The sequence below is a fragment of the Podarcis gaigeae genome, assembly GCF_964106915.1.
Source record: "Podarcis gaigeae genome assembly, chromosome: 7".
NCBI classification, from domain to species: domain Eukaryota; kingdom Metazoa; phylum Chordata; class Lepidosauria; order Squamata; family Lacertidae; genus Podarcis; species Podarcis gaigeae.
Genome location: NC_139683.1, coordinates 20,193,028 through 20,209,600, shown reverse-complemented (window position 1 = coordinate 20,209,600; position 16,573 = coordinate 20,193,028). Strand labels below are relative to the sequence as shown.

The following is a 16,573-nucleotide window of genomic DNA, read 5'->3' as shown; positions in this document are numbered from 1 at the left end:
AGAAAACAAACAGGGAGGGTGTCTTGGTGGACAGTTCATAAATATTGGGCTGAGTCCAGCTATGGCCAGAATGCATATAAATGCTGCAACGGAAATAGCTTTTGACAATATTCCTAGGCCCTGTCCCCAAACCGTGACTTCCTGAACATAACTCCAGAAGTCACCAGCATGCATGATTCCATGGGGATTCCATTTAGTAAATTTATTTGAAATGTTTTCCCTCCCCAAAGACTCTCAGAGTTGTGCATACAGCAATCAATAAAAACAAGCCGTTCCTTCCCCACAGCATTACAATCTAAGGTTGGCATCCAGCAAAGGAAGGCTATGAGTAGACTTCCTTGACCATGGTTTTCTGTGGATCTGTGGGTATGGTTACCATCCAAAAATAACACAATAGGGAATAAAGAAGAAGAGAAGAAGAAGAAGAAGAAGAAGAAGAAGAAGAAGAAGAAGAGGAGGAGGAGGAGGAGGAGGAGGAGGAGGAGTTTGGATTTGATATCCCACTTTATCACTACCCTAAGGAGTCTCAAAGCAGCTAACAATCTGCTTTCCCTTCCTCTCCCACAACAAACACTCTGTGAGGTGAGTGAGGCTGAGAGATTTCAGAGAAGTGTGACTAGCCCAAGGTCACCCAGCAGCTGCATGTGGAGGAGCGGGGAATCGAACCTGGTTCACCAGATTACGAGACTACGGCTATTAACCACTATACCACACTGGCAAACTCAAGACACCAATTCTTAATACTCTCTTTCTCTCAAATCACTCCTAGAATCATAGAATCATAGAGTTGGAAGAGACCACAAGGGCCATCGGGTCCAACCCCCTGCCAAGCAGGAAACACCATCAGAGCACTCCTGACATATGGTTGTCAAGCCTCTGCTTAAAGACCTCCAAAGAAGGAGACTCCACCACACTTCTTGGCAGCAAATTCCACTGTCGAACAGTTCTTACTGTCAGGAAGTTCTTCCTAATGTTTAGGTGGAATTTTCTTTCTTGTAGTTTGGATCCATTGCTCCGTGTCCGCTTCTCTGGAGCAGCAGAAAACAACCTTTCTCCCTCCTTTATGTGACATCCTTTTATATATTTGAACATGGCTATCATATCACCCCTTAACCTCCTCTTCTCCAGGCTAAACATGCCCAGCTCCCTTAGCCGTTCCTCATAAGGCATTGTTTCCAGGCCTTTGACCATTTTGGTTGCCCTCCTCTGGACACGTTCCAGTTTGTCAGTGTCCTTCTTGAACTGTGGTGCCCAGAACTGGACACAGTACTCCAGGTGAGGTCTGACCAGAGCAGAATACAGTGGCACTATTACTTCCCTTGATCTAAATGCTATACTCCTATTGATGCAGCCCAGAATTGCATTGGCTTTTTTAGCTGCCGCGTCACACTGTTGGCTCATGTCAAGTTTGTGGTCAACCAAGACTCCTAGATCCTTTTCACATGTACTGCTCTCAAGCCAGGTCTCACCCATCTTGTATTTGTGCCTCTCCTCAATTGGATGATGCCTTTTTGCTCCCCCAGTGTTAAGCATGAACCTTTGCTGCGTGGGGGAATTCAGTGGTGCAGCAATATGATTGTTCTCTGCCAGTGCGATCCTTTCTGCCTGCCTGCTGGAACAATCTCCCCTCCTCTCTGGTGATGTTTTTGGGGTTCTCCTAACCCTCCAGAGCTTGTGCCCATGATGACTGGTAGGGTAGACGGTAAGGAGACCAACAGTACAAGGCAGGCAAGTGAGGGTTGGCTGGGGGCAGATTGAGGTTGCTGGGACAGTGCTTCATTCATCCTAATGGATCAGCCTTCACTGTAAGGGATATGGAGGGTCACAGGTGCCCAGCCCATTTTGTAGCATCTTTCTTGCCAGATGCTATTTCCAGAAAAACTTTACCAAGAGATGTCTCTTGAACTTTCCCAATAACTTTCAGAAACTCTCTTTGGCAGGAAGAAGCTACGGCTTGAATGGATATTCATTCGATGCATCGTAGCTAACCAAATTTCACAGTGGCAGGAAATGGATTGCATTTTTTCCATCTCTGTACAAAGCAGCTGCTGCTGCTGTAAATTATTTCCTTGTAAATTAAAATGTCCTACGCGTTTTGAGCTATTGCTCCTAGTCAGCGGCAGTCTCTGGAAAGGAAGTTTTAATGACATCGACAATTCATACGGCTTTGCCGTAATACAAATTATTTGAAGTTTTTAAAAAGAACAAACACATTACTTCACAAAGTTAAAATATGTACAGTTGGCACTGGGGATCTGGAAGTTTGATATGTCCATATTAACCTCCAGTGCCCCAGTCACACTCAATGCTGAAATTGCCAAATGGAGTATGTACCATGTGAAGTTCCCCTAAGTTCCTGGAGGCGTTCAGCTAGCCAAAACGCCTCTGGAGAGAAATGTGGGTCGTTCTGGGTTGTGAGGTTTTGACTGTGATATTTTGCTTGTAAATCAGGCACAATCCATTTAAGCAAAACTGTAGATGTTGTGCTACCCATACCAAGCTGGTCCCAGTCACCAGCTTAACCAAACCTGCTCCTTGAACTAAGTTGTTATGGTTTTTTCTTTTTTTTTAAATAACTAAAAACTGGCACCCTTTCCTTCTTCAGATGCTGCCTTGTTGCCTTTTCTGTTATGGCATCCGATGCACGCAGAAAACAAGTTTGCCGCACACCTGTATCTGATCCGTAGAGCTATTCTCCTTATCATTTGACAGGACAAGGTGGATATAGAAATCTGATTTCCATGAGGTTGCTCCTCACAGTGGTGATGTTCACAAATCACGCTAAAGATGTTTGGAAGCTTTTGCTTTTAGCTAGCAGTGGTTGGTCATGTGACTTGGAGCAACAAACCTTGGTCGGTATTGGTTAATTTGTTATTATGTCATGTATTTTTGTGTTTTTATGCTGTAAACTGCCCTGTGATCTTCAAATGAAGGGCAGCACAAAAATTTATTAATTAATTAATTAAACAACAACAACTCAAGGATAGGCCTTTTAATCCCAAAATTGCATTACAGCACATGTAACACACTCAGATTGAAACCTTTGTGCCATCCTGCTTTAGGAGTCAATTAATGGATAACACGGTATTTAGGATGCAAAATTGTTTACGTGGCAGGCTAAGCACTGGCTGTGCCCAACAGTCAATAATAACTTGCCAAAGTCAATTATTTTACCCATTGCTATTATCAAATGATAAGCTATGCCCTGCTGCTATGGAGGGATGTGTTTAAATTAGACTCACAATAATCTCTGTGTCCTTTAACAGTGGGAACAGAAGTGGCTCATTCCATTTCTTCCCTCCTGCTGTGGAACACAGTGTATGAAATGGGAGATCCAACCATATTTGGAATTAGGATACTTCTCTATCTTTGCTGGGGATACACTACGAGATGTCGAGATCAATCTTTGTATGCTTGGGTCGAACGAGATTTAGATGTGTGCTGCAAAATGATTCATTGCAAGTAATATTCTATTTCCAAAAAGTGTACATAAGTATCATTAAGAGGGAAATAAAACCTTTTTATGGTTAGATTTGCTTCGTTGGTAACCTTTGGAAGTTAAGCTACATTTTCCATGCTTGCCTTTTTTTGTCTGCTATAATGAAGACTATGTGAAAAAATGAGTAGGGAGCTATTTGTTTTTCTTTCTCTGCCACAAGAGACAGAGAAAACAAGCTTCCCACAACTCTTAGCTTCATAAATGCTGACATGAATTGTAATGTTTTAGTATTTAACTTTTCGTTTGTTTTAAAGTATTGCAAATTCTTCCTGATCTTATTGTTTTAATTTTTTGTAAACAGCTTTGAGGGTGGGCAGGTGTTTTTTTAACCATCAAGCGATAAATTTTATGAAGCATATAAATAAATGTGCTGTTGTGTTCTGGAGAGGACTTATTATATAACTAATGAATTGTTATTTTATAAAGGAGCTTTTTCTCCAACAGTAAAATTTAGCTTCGCAGCAGGGCTGGCTGACGAAAGGAAAAATAGGTGAGTGCATCTTGCTTGTATCATGTCCACAAAATGGTTTAATTTTTCAAAGATCTCACCCGCGTCTGGATCATACTGAAGTGGATTTTATGTGTGCCTTTGAACAGTTGCAGAGCAGCTACCTTCCTGTTTCTGCAACAGTGCTGAACCTCCTCTTCTCATAAGAGGCTTACCTATGGCATTGTTTAGATTCATTATCTCTTACCTTCAGACAGCAATAGCAGCTGTAGAACTGAGTGCCCTCAAACCCCTAGTTATTCTCCCTCAAATCAGAGCTCCTACCTCAACGTCGGGGGAAAGAAGACAAGAACATCAGTATTATTTATGTATTTATTTATTTGCTTGCTCTTTAAAAACCCACTTTATTTCTAAAAAGGTTGAAGATTTTCATCTGGAACCCAAACACAATCAAAGTTTACACATAATGAGAAGTTTCAGAGTTAATTAAAAAAAAATAGCAGAGGAAAGTAAGATGTTCGTGCTAACTATCGTTTATCCGATGAGCCAATGCAAAGTGCTAAGCATGGAGACATTTATAGAGATGAAAAAGCAAACAAAACAAAAATGAAAACAAATAACCCCGCCTTTTTAACTAAGGCTGCAAATTACATTTTAATTATTTTGGTAGATTTCCACACACATATATATATGGAGTGATTTGACTTAGCATGCCAGTTAAGACATTTCTGTAATTAAAAAAAATGAAGAGAAATGAACAATATACTTTCAACCAGCTATTATTAAAAAATATGTGACTGGAAACTATTTTAACCATTTCACGGAAGCACCTGCTGGAAAGAGAAAAACAAACAAATTCCTTGCACTTCCTTAACAGAACTGCAACCTTGCACAAATAATGAACTGTTTATTAAAAAATAAAGCCGAAAACTTCTCTCTATTAAATACAAGGCAAATGCGAAGATACATTTTGGTCATGGTGCGATAAATGTTGATTTTGAACTTACAGCATACCTCTGTACTTTCCTAATAATTTTTTTATGCAGTCATTATTTGAGCCAATTTTGAATGCAACGATAACACGATACGTTTGGTCATTAGTTCTCAGTGTTCACTTTTATTATGAAGAGCACTTTCATCGTCAGAACGAACAATCTCTCGTTTGTTGCCTGGAACCCCAAAACGGGGTCATGGGTTTCAAGAGTCGCTACCAACTGCTTTGCAACTTGCCCCACTTGTCTTCCTTCCTTCCTGTTGTAGAGAACAGTAGACAGAGGAGTCGGTTGCCGATAGATGAACACGCGTCGCAGGCACTCGCAAAGGGCAGAATAGGAGTGATTTGGGGCACACGCCATAAACTTCTTGTCTTGCTTTGATGCTTGCACATAACCTGAAGCACACACAGACAATAAAAAGAAGATAGGGCTACAGTGGTACCTTGGGTTATATACACTTCAGGTTACATACGCTCCAGATTACATACGCTTCAGGTTACAGACTCCGCTAACCCAGAAATAGTACCTTGGGTTAAGAACTTTGCTTCAGGATGAGAACAGAAATCATGCTCTGGCGGCACGGCAGCAGCAGGAGGCCCCATTAGCTAAAGTGGTGGTTCAGGTTAAGAACAGTTTCAGGTTAAGAACGGACCTCCGGAATGAATTAAGTACTTAACCCTAGGTAGCACTGTATTTTAGATATGCTACATCCACTCTCAAATAGAGGTCAACCACAGAGTTTTCTTTTCTTTTAAAGAAAGAAGATGCAAATATATATATTGGCAAGTATTTCTTTCGGATGCAAGCATCTTCTATGCCCTGTATCCTCAGGAATAGACTACTGGATTGTCCTCCATTTGGGTGTGGCTCCTTTGAAACTGTTCAGAATTGCAGCTGGGGCAAATGTGTTTTCCTGATATGGGAGGGCTGACTCTCATCATCCCTGACCATTGGGCATGCCAGCTAGGGTTGATGGGAGCTTGTGCTGCTGCTGCTGCTGTTGACATCCGTCTGCCTTGAGAGACAGTGGAGTGTGTGAGACAGGCCTGGACTTGTTTTGGGACCACCCAACCTCTATACTAAATGCCATAGCTGAAACTTTCAAAACACAGGGTGGAATTCAGTCTTGCACCATTACAAATGCTCTGTCTGGATAAATGTTTTAGCTTGCCAGATGGAACTACCCCCCCCCCCTTCTTCCCATGCGCTGATCTGAGGGTTCTTTTGACCCTGCCTCAGCCAATCTGGGGGGCAACGGGGGGATGAGAATATGTCATTGTCCCTGAGCAAGGGACTCCTAAGGTGAATCCCTCCCGCAGACTGTGGTATAACACAGCACATTGCTGTTCAACACAAAGCAAACAAATCCCAAAGTTATAGCCAACCTCTTTTGGAACAGAAGGAGCACTTTTAAATACAGTCAGTCATATGTGTAGAAATGGGAAATATACCGGTCTCTGAAAAATTCAGTATATGAAGTGGCCCAAAGATGTGGAAATTCACCACAAAGTGTTATTCATTTAAAAATTATGGGATGATTAAAGCCAAAATGCTTTAGAATTCCCTGTTATTTTCTACACTGAAGAATAAAAACATGGGACTGCCAGCTAAAAAAACCCAAACCCTAAAGTGTTGTTGTATTTTTTACATCAACACAATCCTGAATTGAAATCTTCCAAAGGGTATAAGATGGGCAATACTACAGCACTCCTTTTGCCAGTAGTGTGCTCAGTAAAATCCACTCAAGTTAGTGAAAGCCTGGAATTTTCTTTATGGATTTCCCCCCACTCTGGAGCAATTAACTTGGAGTTGATCCTCAAATTTGTTCTGGGAGTTGTCTCGAACTAAGTTCTCCTGAGAGCAGGCCCACAGAAATTAATGGCCATGACTAACTTAGACCCATTGGGTCTACCTACAACTTAACTGCACACAACCCTGAAATATGTTTTTTATTTGTGGACATAGATTCTATTTGTGTTCTCCAGATGGCACTGCAGAACCCTTCATCCATAAAACTAATTTCTATTTAATTCTGAAGAAACTTGGCTTGCTGATGAGATAGTAATTAAGATTTTAGAGATCTCCATTCTCAATTAGTTGGCTATGATGAGGCAGTAATTAAGATTATACTGATTCCCCCCCCCCCGTTGTCAGTTGGTTGCTTATTCCCTTTTAAGTCATTACGGAAGTCAGCTTAGCGTTTAGCTGCTTTGCAAGATTCTGCAATTTATCAACCGAGTTTTGAAAGACAAGAGAGCTCTGTTATGGATGGGATCAGAGATACTGCATGGAAGTGTTGGAAGAGTTATGGACCACGGCTTTATAAGGAAGAGAAATGCTATTTCAAAAAGCCTTCCTCCCATACCTAAGGCATTGAAGGTTGAAATGTGCTCCCATTTGTCCTGCTGATCTGGGCGTGGCTGCCAGAGAAGAGCATCGACATCATGGCGTAAGCAGAAGCATGGCATTTCCTTGGGATCCACCACCGTTGAGAAGAGGTACTGGTTGCTTCCAAGATTCACCTGCAGACAAAAAAAAAGGGGGGGTCCTTTTAGTACAAATGTAAAGCTTATCTTCTTGCTTATATGTAGCATTAGCAGCTTCACAGCAGTTGGGGGAGGGGGGTGAAAGAAAATTGATAGAGCAGGTATCCATGCACTGTGGAGGACCAGCAGAGCTATAGTCAGTTTTGGTTCCCCCCTTGCCCTGACATAGATATGAACAGTGGTTTACTTACATCAAGGAATGTTTTAGTGCAACATTAGATCCATTCAAAACCGCTTCCTCATGGTTCAAAGATTACCCTAAATTCTATTCCTAACGCCAGGGGGGCATGTTGGCTTAGAAGCTGGGACACTGAAGTTCAGACCTCCACTCAGCCATGAAACTTGCTGGTTGACTATGAGCTAATGGCTATTTCACAGTACTGTATAATCTAGCTTCCTGTGTCATCATGAGGTCAAAATGCATGCTACCTTGGACTCTTAGTAAAGGGACCCCTGACCATTAGGTCCAGTCGTGACCGACTCTGGGGTTGCGGCGCTCATCTCGCTTTATTGGCCAAGGGAGCTGGCATACAGCTTCCGGGTCATGTGGCCAGCATGACTAAGCTGCTGCTGGCGAACCAGAGCAGCACATGGAAACACCGTTTACCTTCCCACTGGAGCGGTACCTATTTATCTACTTGCACTCTGACATGCTTTCGAACTGATAGGTACGATAAATAGGCAACAAATAAACCATACAGCACAGCTGAATACATTTATCATTTTAGTCTGAATATACGTTCAGGACGGGGAAGTAAAACAAGTATCAATATAGAACTTAAGGCTATTGCTAGACATTACTGTTTAAGTATCTAAGCACTGACTTGCACCTCTGTTTCCTGTTTCTCCCCCCTAACGGTAATATTTATGTAGTGTTTGTTACTCAAAAATAAAAATAAAGAAACAGAAATTCAAAACTTCCTTTAGAAAGACTACCAGCGACACCTACTTTTCTCAAAACCCACTGGTGAATTGCCAGGGCTTGCTATATACATTGAACAACAGCTACAATTATAACGGTAAACGAAACCACCAACCCACAAGTGCCACGTCTTCCAAAAGGGAAGGGAAGAAATGGCTGCTTGCTCACAAGTAGTCCAACCAGCAACCAGTCAGGATGGGCAGCAGCTAAGCAAGGGTGGCGGGTGATGGCTTATAAGTCTCAGAAGGAGCCAGGGAGGAAGAGAGAAGCCAGAGGAAGGCAAAGGCTACCTCTGGAAGGAGGACGTTGCAATGGGTGCTGCGAGTTAGGAGGGCTTATTTATTCCCCCATGACAAGCAAGGTTTCTCTGATCTGCCAAGAGAGGACAGCCTGTGCCTAAAAGCAGCAAGGACAGCTGTCTAGATCTCTGAGTGGTCTGGGACCATGACAGCCCCATTTTGTAAAGATAATGTTTAAGCCAATTTAAGCACCTACTTCTCAGGCGTCTAATGGCATGAAAATAAACTGCTCTGCTTTGCACACCAAGAAGGATTGAAGCAGATCCGCTAGATGCAAAGGCTACATCGCCAGCAGCTGTTTTTTTTTCAGAAAAAAGAACAATCTGGCTGTTTCAGCCAAGACGGCAACTTGTAACCAAAGGCAGGGCTAGCCGACATCTGAAGTCCAGAGAACTGGGGGCTTAAGCACCCGTCTGCTCTTCGGCTAGTTTGTTAAATTCAGTATCTACTTCAGGGTTGTTGTTTTTCCCTTTTTAAATATTTTCTTAGTTTAAGAGCAGAGGAAGCTGTCTTAGACCATGTCAGATCCAGCTTAGTAGTGTATGCACTGGCTGGCAACAGCATTCCGTGGTTTCATGCAGAAATCTTTCTGCACACGGCAGCATCTCTGCCATGCGAGTATGACCCATTTGTTTTCTCCTCTAAAGCAGGCTCTCTGGACATTATTTGTTATTTGTTGCAAAGAGGCAAAACTGTAACGCCACTGATATCAGGACTTGCCCGTTTTACACGTTTACATTTGTATTCCCAATCTCAGCACCACCAGTCGCTGGATGACACTCCACCCCCCGTGCTGCGGATGAACAGCAGAGACTGAGAAAGGTAACGTTTTCAGAGAAATGATTTTCTAGGTCAGGGAATCAGTATTTCTACTATGATTCTGAGAGTCCCATTGACTATACATCATGCACTGTCCGCAGTAATAACATTGCTGGCAGATTCTAATATCATATGCTGACTCCCTTGAATAAATAATGCCTGAATCCACATTACTTCTAATCCAACTCTGCATTAGGAACACCAGAATGGAAGGCCATAGAGAAACGTAAGCTTCTCCATGGACTAATTCAAAACAGATTACTGTTATTAATATTATTTCCCTCTTCCCCCCGCCCTTTTCTCCTTCTACCCAGTATCTTTGAATGTACAGTGGTGCCCCGCAAGACGAATGCCTCACAAGACGAAAAACCCGCTAGACGAAAGGTTTTCCGTTTTTCGATGCGCTTCGCAAGACGAATTTCCCTATGGGCTTGCTTCGCAAGATGAAAACGTCTTGCGAGTCTTGCACTTTTTTTCGCTCCCCCCCTTTTTCTAAGCTGCTAAGCCGCTAATAGCCTTTTAGCCGCTAAGCCTTTAATAGCCGCTAAGCCGCTAATAGCCTTTTAGCCGCTAAGCCGCTAATAGGGTTGCTTCGCAAGACGAAAAAACCGCTAGACGGAGACTCACGGAATGGATTATTTTCGTCTTGCGAGGCACCACTGTACACACTCCCCACACAAGTTAAGATCAAGAAAATGTCTCTCTTACTGGGATTCTCATGGTTCATTATAGTTCCTAATGAAATAAGGCAAACCTAATGAATACATTAGTAGTAGTAGTAGTAGTAATAATAATAATAATAATAATAATAATAATAATAATAATTTATTTATACCCTGCCCATCTGGCTGGGTTTTCCCAGCCACTCTGGGTGGTTTCCAACAAAATATTAAAATACAATAGTCTGTCAAACATTAAAAGCTTCCCTAAACAGGGCTGCCTTCAGATGTCTTCTAAAAGTCTGGTAGTTTGTTTTTCTCTTTGACATCTGGTGGGAGGGCGTTCCACAGAGTGGGTGCCACTACCGAGAAGGCCCTCTGCCTGGTTCCCTGTAATCTGGCTTCCCTGATTCTATTGTGTGTGCCTGAGAACCTTAAGCTACCCAACTGGAGCCCATATGAAGGGGTGATGAAGTGCAATGCAGAGAGGTGGTTGGCTAAAATATGCTACATACTGATAAACATTAAATTAACCCAGTATAGATGGGAGGCGGGACACAAAGATGCTTCTCTGCTAGACAGCCTTCAGGATAGACATGTTTCTTGTGCATGCATTCAATTTGTTTTGAGATTTGTTTCCTACCATATGGTTCCCTGAACCTTCTGGGAACCTCCCAAGAAAAAAGAAAAAGAAAAAGCCCAACACAGTATCTAAAGAGAGATGAAAAGCCCCTGATCAGAAAAGCATAAAACAGCATACTAGCAGCACATGACAGAGCCTCCAAAATCAATTCCACTTACTCTCCCCGGCACCAACTGGAACAGAAAGCTTTTTGCTACTTAAAGATAAAACCAGAGGCAACCTGCCAAGCTTCTTTTGAGAAAATTCCATAATGAGGCTGCCTCTGAAACATGCACCTACCCACTCACCCTGGTGCTCACAAGAGGGTTAGTGATCGGCTAGCTTTCTTGGGCAGCTGCAGGTTGGTCCCAAGGATTATTCTTTGTCATTCAAAATGGACACTGGGAGGGTCTGGGCATGCACAAGTTAACGCCAACTGCATGCAGTGAAGAAGTCTGAGTGAACAGCTATTTGTGCAAAGGCTTCTTCCTGGCAAGCAGTCTACATGGATGTCCAAGTCAGGGCAGGCAACATGGTGCTACTCCTGGTAACTGTGTTATGCCCCCTTCACACAACTCACTCCCTGCAGTATCAGTTTTAGGCTTAAGGAGTAACAAGAGAGGAAACTGCACGAGATTAGCAGTATTTGTTTCTAAAATGGAAGAACTTTTGTCAGGAATTAGGCAACCATAGAATCTTGCAGTTGTTGACTTCCGAGACCTGGACATTTGGAGGGGTATCTACAATGAAATACAGTGGCACCTCGGTTTACAAAATTAATCTGTTCCGGAAGTCCATTCTTAAACCAAGGCATGCTTTCCCTAATGAGGCCTCCCGCCGCCGGTGCCCTTCCACCATTCGGCTTCCGTTCGTAGACTGAGGTAAAGTTCACGAACTGGAACACTACTTCTGGTTTTGTGGAGTTCATATACCAAATAGTTTGTAAACAGAGCTGTTCTTAAACTGAGGTACCACTGTACCTACATTGGCTCCCAGTACATTTCCAAGCACAATTCAAAGTGTTGGTGCTGAGCTTTAAAGCCCTAAAGGGCCTCGGCCCAGTATACCTGAAGGAGCGTCTCCACCACCATTGTTGTGCCTGGACACTGAGGTCCAGCTCCGAAGGCCTTCTGGTGGTTCCCTCACTGCGAGAAGTGAAGTTACAGGGAACCAGGCAGCGGGACTTCTTGGTGGTGACGCCTGCCCTGTGGAATGCCCTTCCATTGTGTCAAGGAAATAAACAACTATCTGACTTTTAGAAGACATCTGAAGGCAGCTCTGTTTAGGGAAGTTTTTAATGTTTGATGTTTTATAGCTTTATCATCATCATCATCATTATTATTAGTATTCCACTGGGAGCTGCCCAGAGTGGCTGGGGAAACCCAACCGGATGGGCGGGGTATAAATAAATTGTTGTTGTTGTTGTTGTTGTTGTTGTTGTTGTTATGACACTGAAATTTGTTCTAAACTGTAAGCGAACAACTGTGACCCTCCAGTTGTTGGTAGATTACAAGACACACCATTCTTGACCACCTCTCCTCACCTTATCGTGCAACAGATTGAAAGCCAGGTCCTTCTCCACAACCATGACTGCCCAAGCAATTTTTGCACAAGTAACAGCACCATACTACTGAGCGTAGTCAATGACTGCCTTGGTTCATGTGTTCAATGTACATTATGGAGGTAGGAACTTGGACCCAAATGGGCAAGAGATTGCAGAATATTGTGGAGTGGGAAGAGAATCTTCATCAAGGGATAGTAGAAAAAGAGATCCCTCTCCCTCATCAACAGACAAGAGGAGAGAAGAGTTGCTTGCTTTGAAATTTATCAGCCAAAAATTAGCTAAAGGCAACTAGTTTACCCAGTAATTTTAAAATACAGAAAAGCCCCGCAAGGCAGAGAGGACAAGCTTACTGATATTCTAAACTAGTCTGCAAAAAAATAATTACAGTTTGCAAGATGGCAATTATTTTTGAGGCACAAAAAGAAAATAGAAGCAGTCGATACCAACCCATTGATTACTAGGAGAAGCAGAAAAGAACATAAAGAGACACTAATGGCAGCTATTTCCCTTCATCTCTGACAAAAGAGATGTATCGGTTGTGGATTTTCTTTTGGCCAGACAAGATGAATTCACATTACAGTAGTCCTGTGCCTCAAAAAAACACTGGTTACATTACCTTGCATGCAAAGATTAAACACACCCAAACAAGATAATGCTATCTAGTATGTTGATTAGATTCAGCCACGCCTATATTCTAGAGGCAAAAATAATGTGCATCTCTGTTTTTATATAGAAAGAATACATTTAATTGTTAATTAACATCAATAGTAGCTGGCAACAGCTAACTGCACTTTTCTGTCTGTGCAGGAACCCTGCACCAAGAATCCCTGTCTGAATCACATTAGAAGTTTCCAAATTCACTGATACTCTCAAGAGCAGTTAATTTCAAAGTAAAAGGCAGACTGCTTTGAGCAGTGGCTGCCTCTGTGCAACTATGCATAATGCCCGACATTCAGGGCTGTTCTTGAATTCAAGCAGCATTCAAAGCATGGGCAGCTAATGCAGACGATCTGAGCTTGGACAAGCCTTGGGGTGGCAAATCTTCATGCAGCACGTCTATCTGCTAAAGTTGTCTATTTGTATTGCTGCTTCCAAAGGTCAACTTTTATCAGGCAGAATGAGCTGCGTGGACACCTAGAAAAATTGAGGCAAGGGGCGACTGCAATGAAGAGCTGGGGCCTGCAACAAGACCTGGCTGCTGATGCTTAAAATGGAAAAACAAAACAAAAACACACAAGTGAGACGGGGAGATAGTACAGAGGAACTTTGAAACGAAGCCCACCAAGATAAGCTGCATTGTCAAGCTTCTGGCAGTTTGTGATTGATGAGCTATCAGCTGCTTGGTTTGGCTTCTCAGGTGCTTGAGAATGCCCTTGGTTTTGCAGGCCCAGGCTAATTGACCCTTTCCTGGGCTTCCATAGATGACTGGCAAGTTGCAATATGTGAAAGCTTATTTTAAAGCAATGCTCTAGAGCAGCGGTGACCAACTCCCAAGAGACTGCAATCTACTCGCAGAGTTACAAACTGGCAGTGATCTACTCCCTTTTTTGGGGTTGAGGTCAAAGTTTTTGAGGGGTTTTTTTAGGAAGGAGAAAGGCCCATTTTGGGGGTCGGGTCAAAGTTGTTGAGTTTTTCAGGGAGGAAGTAAAATGTTGAGTTTTTTAGGGGAGCTACAATTGTTCAGCTTCTTTGGGGGGAGCCAATGATCTACCAGTGATCTACCGCAGATGTCCAGTGAACTACCAGTAGATCATGATCTACCTGTTGAATATGCCTGCTCTATAGAGGGAGGCAAAAGGAGCTGAGTGGCACCTGATCTCAGACAACCAATCTCTATGGGGATGTTGTTCCAAATACTATATACGCCCTCCAAGTGGCAAATGGACACACAGAAACAAAAGCAAATGAAATTGAAAGAAAAAAAGCACACCACCCCAATCATAGAAGCAAGAAAAAGTAAAAGAACCATGTTGTGGGGTTGAGCTTTGGGGGTAGGGGGAAACGATGACACAAAAACATACAAGGGCTAGAAAAATTCAAGAAGCACATTTCTAGCACCTATTGGCCACAATGACTACAAAAAGAAGCAGCATGATTTAGCAGAGCATTACTTCCAGTTGCTAGATGATACAGACAAACAGGAAGTTATATTCATTGTATGTTGCTCATCAGTGTCTGGCTGGCTAACGGAGTGCTGGATTAAATCATCTCTGGTCTGATCTAGCAAGACAAACATTGTGCTTATTTCTCATATGCATTTATCATCCCATACTAGTGAAAGAAGTTTAAGTTCTGCCATGTCTTTGGGTGGTAGATCAGCTTGAAGAATGCATATTGTTCAGGCTAACGCTGTAGTGCATGCTTTTCTATTCCTAGGGATTATTTCTGGAAGGAAAATGTGCATTTTGAAACCATACCAGACCCTGCTTAGCTTTGCAAATGTGCTAGCAGTTTTGTTCCCACTCTCCCCACAGCAAATGGCATAATTACATACCAGTGTCTTGCCCATCTAGTTTCAGTAGTAACCAACTGTATGCATCCTGCTCGAAAGGAGCAAATGTGACAAACAGGCATTAAGTACAAAACCATTTGCGTTGAACTGTCTTCCTTGGTTGCCAACTGGTAATTATTTGATACAACTGCATAAAGGGGAGTTTGCCTTTCTCATGAACATGTATTCACTGCTTGTTATCTATGCTAGCACTCCTCTTTTGCTGTCACAGTTAAGTGATTTCTACAAGTTTTTTGTTTTTAAAATAGTGAATGGCAGCAACCTTTTGGCTTAGATGCAAACAAGATGAGCTGTTATCTTCACACGCAACTATTTAATAAAGGAGGAGAGAAAGTGCACTGAAAAATCAAAATTAGAAGAACGATTATTACAATGGACTATTGTATAAAGAACTGTGAACATCGAATCTACTTTATTTATCAAATCTACTTTATTTAGAAAACTTTGAACCTAATAGTGCACAAAAGACTGATTAATTTCCTGAAAGCGGTACATCTCTAAAGTACTGGGGTGTAAAGGTGCACTACTTTCCCTGGACAAAAGGAGTCAAGAAAGAGAAGGAAAAGAAAATCCTCTTTAAGAGCAGCTAAAGTGAATGAAAGACAGATAACTTGACTGGTTGAGCTCATATCTTGAGACTGGCGGTAGGCAGATAAATAATACTAATAAAGGGAAGATGCATGGCTCCATTGGCCAAGGCATAAAGTAGCAAATCCCAGAGAAGTAACAGCCCATAAAAATAAAGAACTGCCTTACTAGCTCTGAGAATTTTCAATCTTGGAGGAAGCAGTGGGGGGCATATGCCATATCCTGGCATGATGTAGGAGATAGTAAGTTTGCCAATGAGATCAAAAATATGACTTTGTCTCTCCTTAAGTTAGTGTTTGAAGTGATAACAGAAGAACTGATACATGATATATACATATTTTTTTAAAAAAACAGATTTGTATTTCTAGCATCTGGAAATGGGATCTCGTCATCGGCGACTTCAAATGCTAAATCACTGCTAAAACTCGAAGATCAGCTAATAGCCATTCTGAATGCTTCCTACAAAGAGTTGATGCAAAAGCTGCTTTAAGAAGTCCAGTGTGGAAATCTGTGCCATAAATTCAACCAATGAAATAAACATAAAGGGTTGGATGGTTGGAGGTTAAGCTGATTCCCCTATCTTCCTTCTCCATTAGGCTGCCTCAAATGCTGCACCAAATCAGGGGACCCTGCTGAATGGGGCAGCCTATAGTGAGAAGGGACAGGTAAAACAGGTTATGCCAGCCCCCAATTCTACAGCTGCTTTGACTTCTTCTATATATTTTTCACCCTGCTCACCCACCCAGGTCTCAGTGACATAGACCAGATCAGCCTCCTCATCCACAATCGGGATCATGGATGAGGGAGATCTTATTCAGAGCTGACCTGACATTCAACAGAAGCAGCTGCAGGTCCCATGGCTGGCTGATGGGACAACCACAATGCCCCAGGTGGTGGGGTTGGCACATGGCACAGCCATTAAGTGCCTGTGCCATATGCCCTTTACCTGGCCTTCCCTACCTACCCCATCCCAGGCTTCCTCAACCTTGGCCCTCCAGATGTTTTGAGACTACGATTCCCAGCATCCCTGACCACTGGCCCTGCTAGCTAGGGATCATGGGAGTTGTAGGCCAAAAACACCTAGAGGGCCGAGGTAGAGG

At 42.6% G+C, this 16,573-nt stretch overlaps 1 protein-coding gene across 1 annotated transcript in view; it reads right to left on the bottom strand.

Moving 5' to 3' along the window:
* Positions 1–4,305: 4,305 nt before the first annotated feature.
* The window catches only part of NUDCD1 (NudC domain containing 1), a 48,006-nt gene continuing 35,738 nt past the window's right edge, over positions 4,306–16,573 (bottom strand). Inside the window, exons 9-10 of the mRNA XM_083749200.1 lie at positions 7,308–7,464; positions 4,306–5,337 (exon numbers count right to left, since the gene is read on the bottom strand). Of these exons, the coding sequence (XP_083605326.1) occupies positions 5,045–5,337; positions 7,308–7,464 (450 nt within the window). The 3' untranslated portion in view covers positions 4,306–5,044. The remainder of the gene's footprint in view (positions 5,338–7,307; positions 7,465–16,573) is intronic.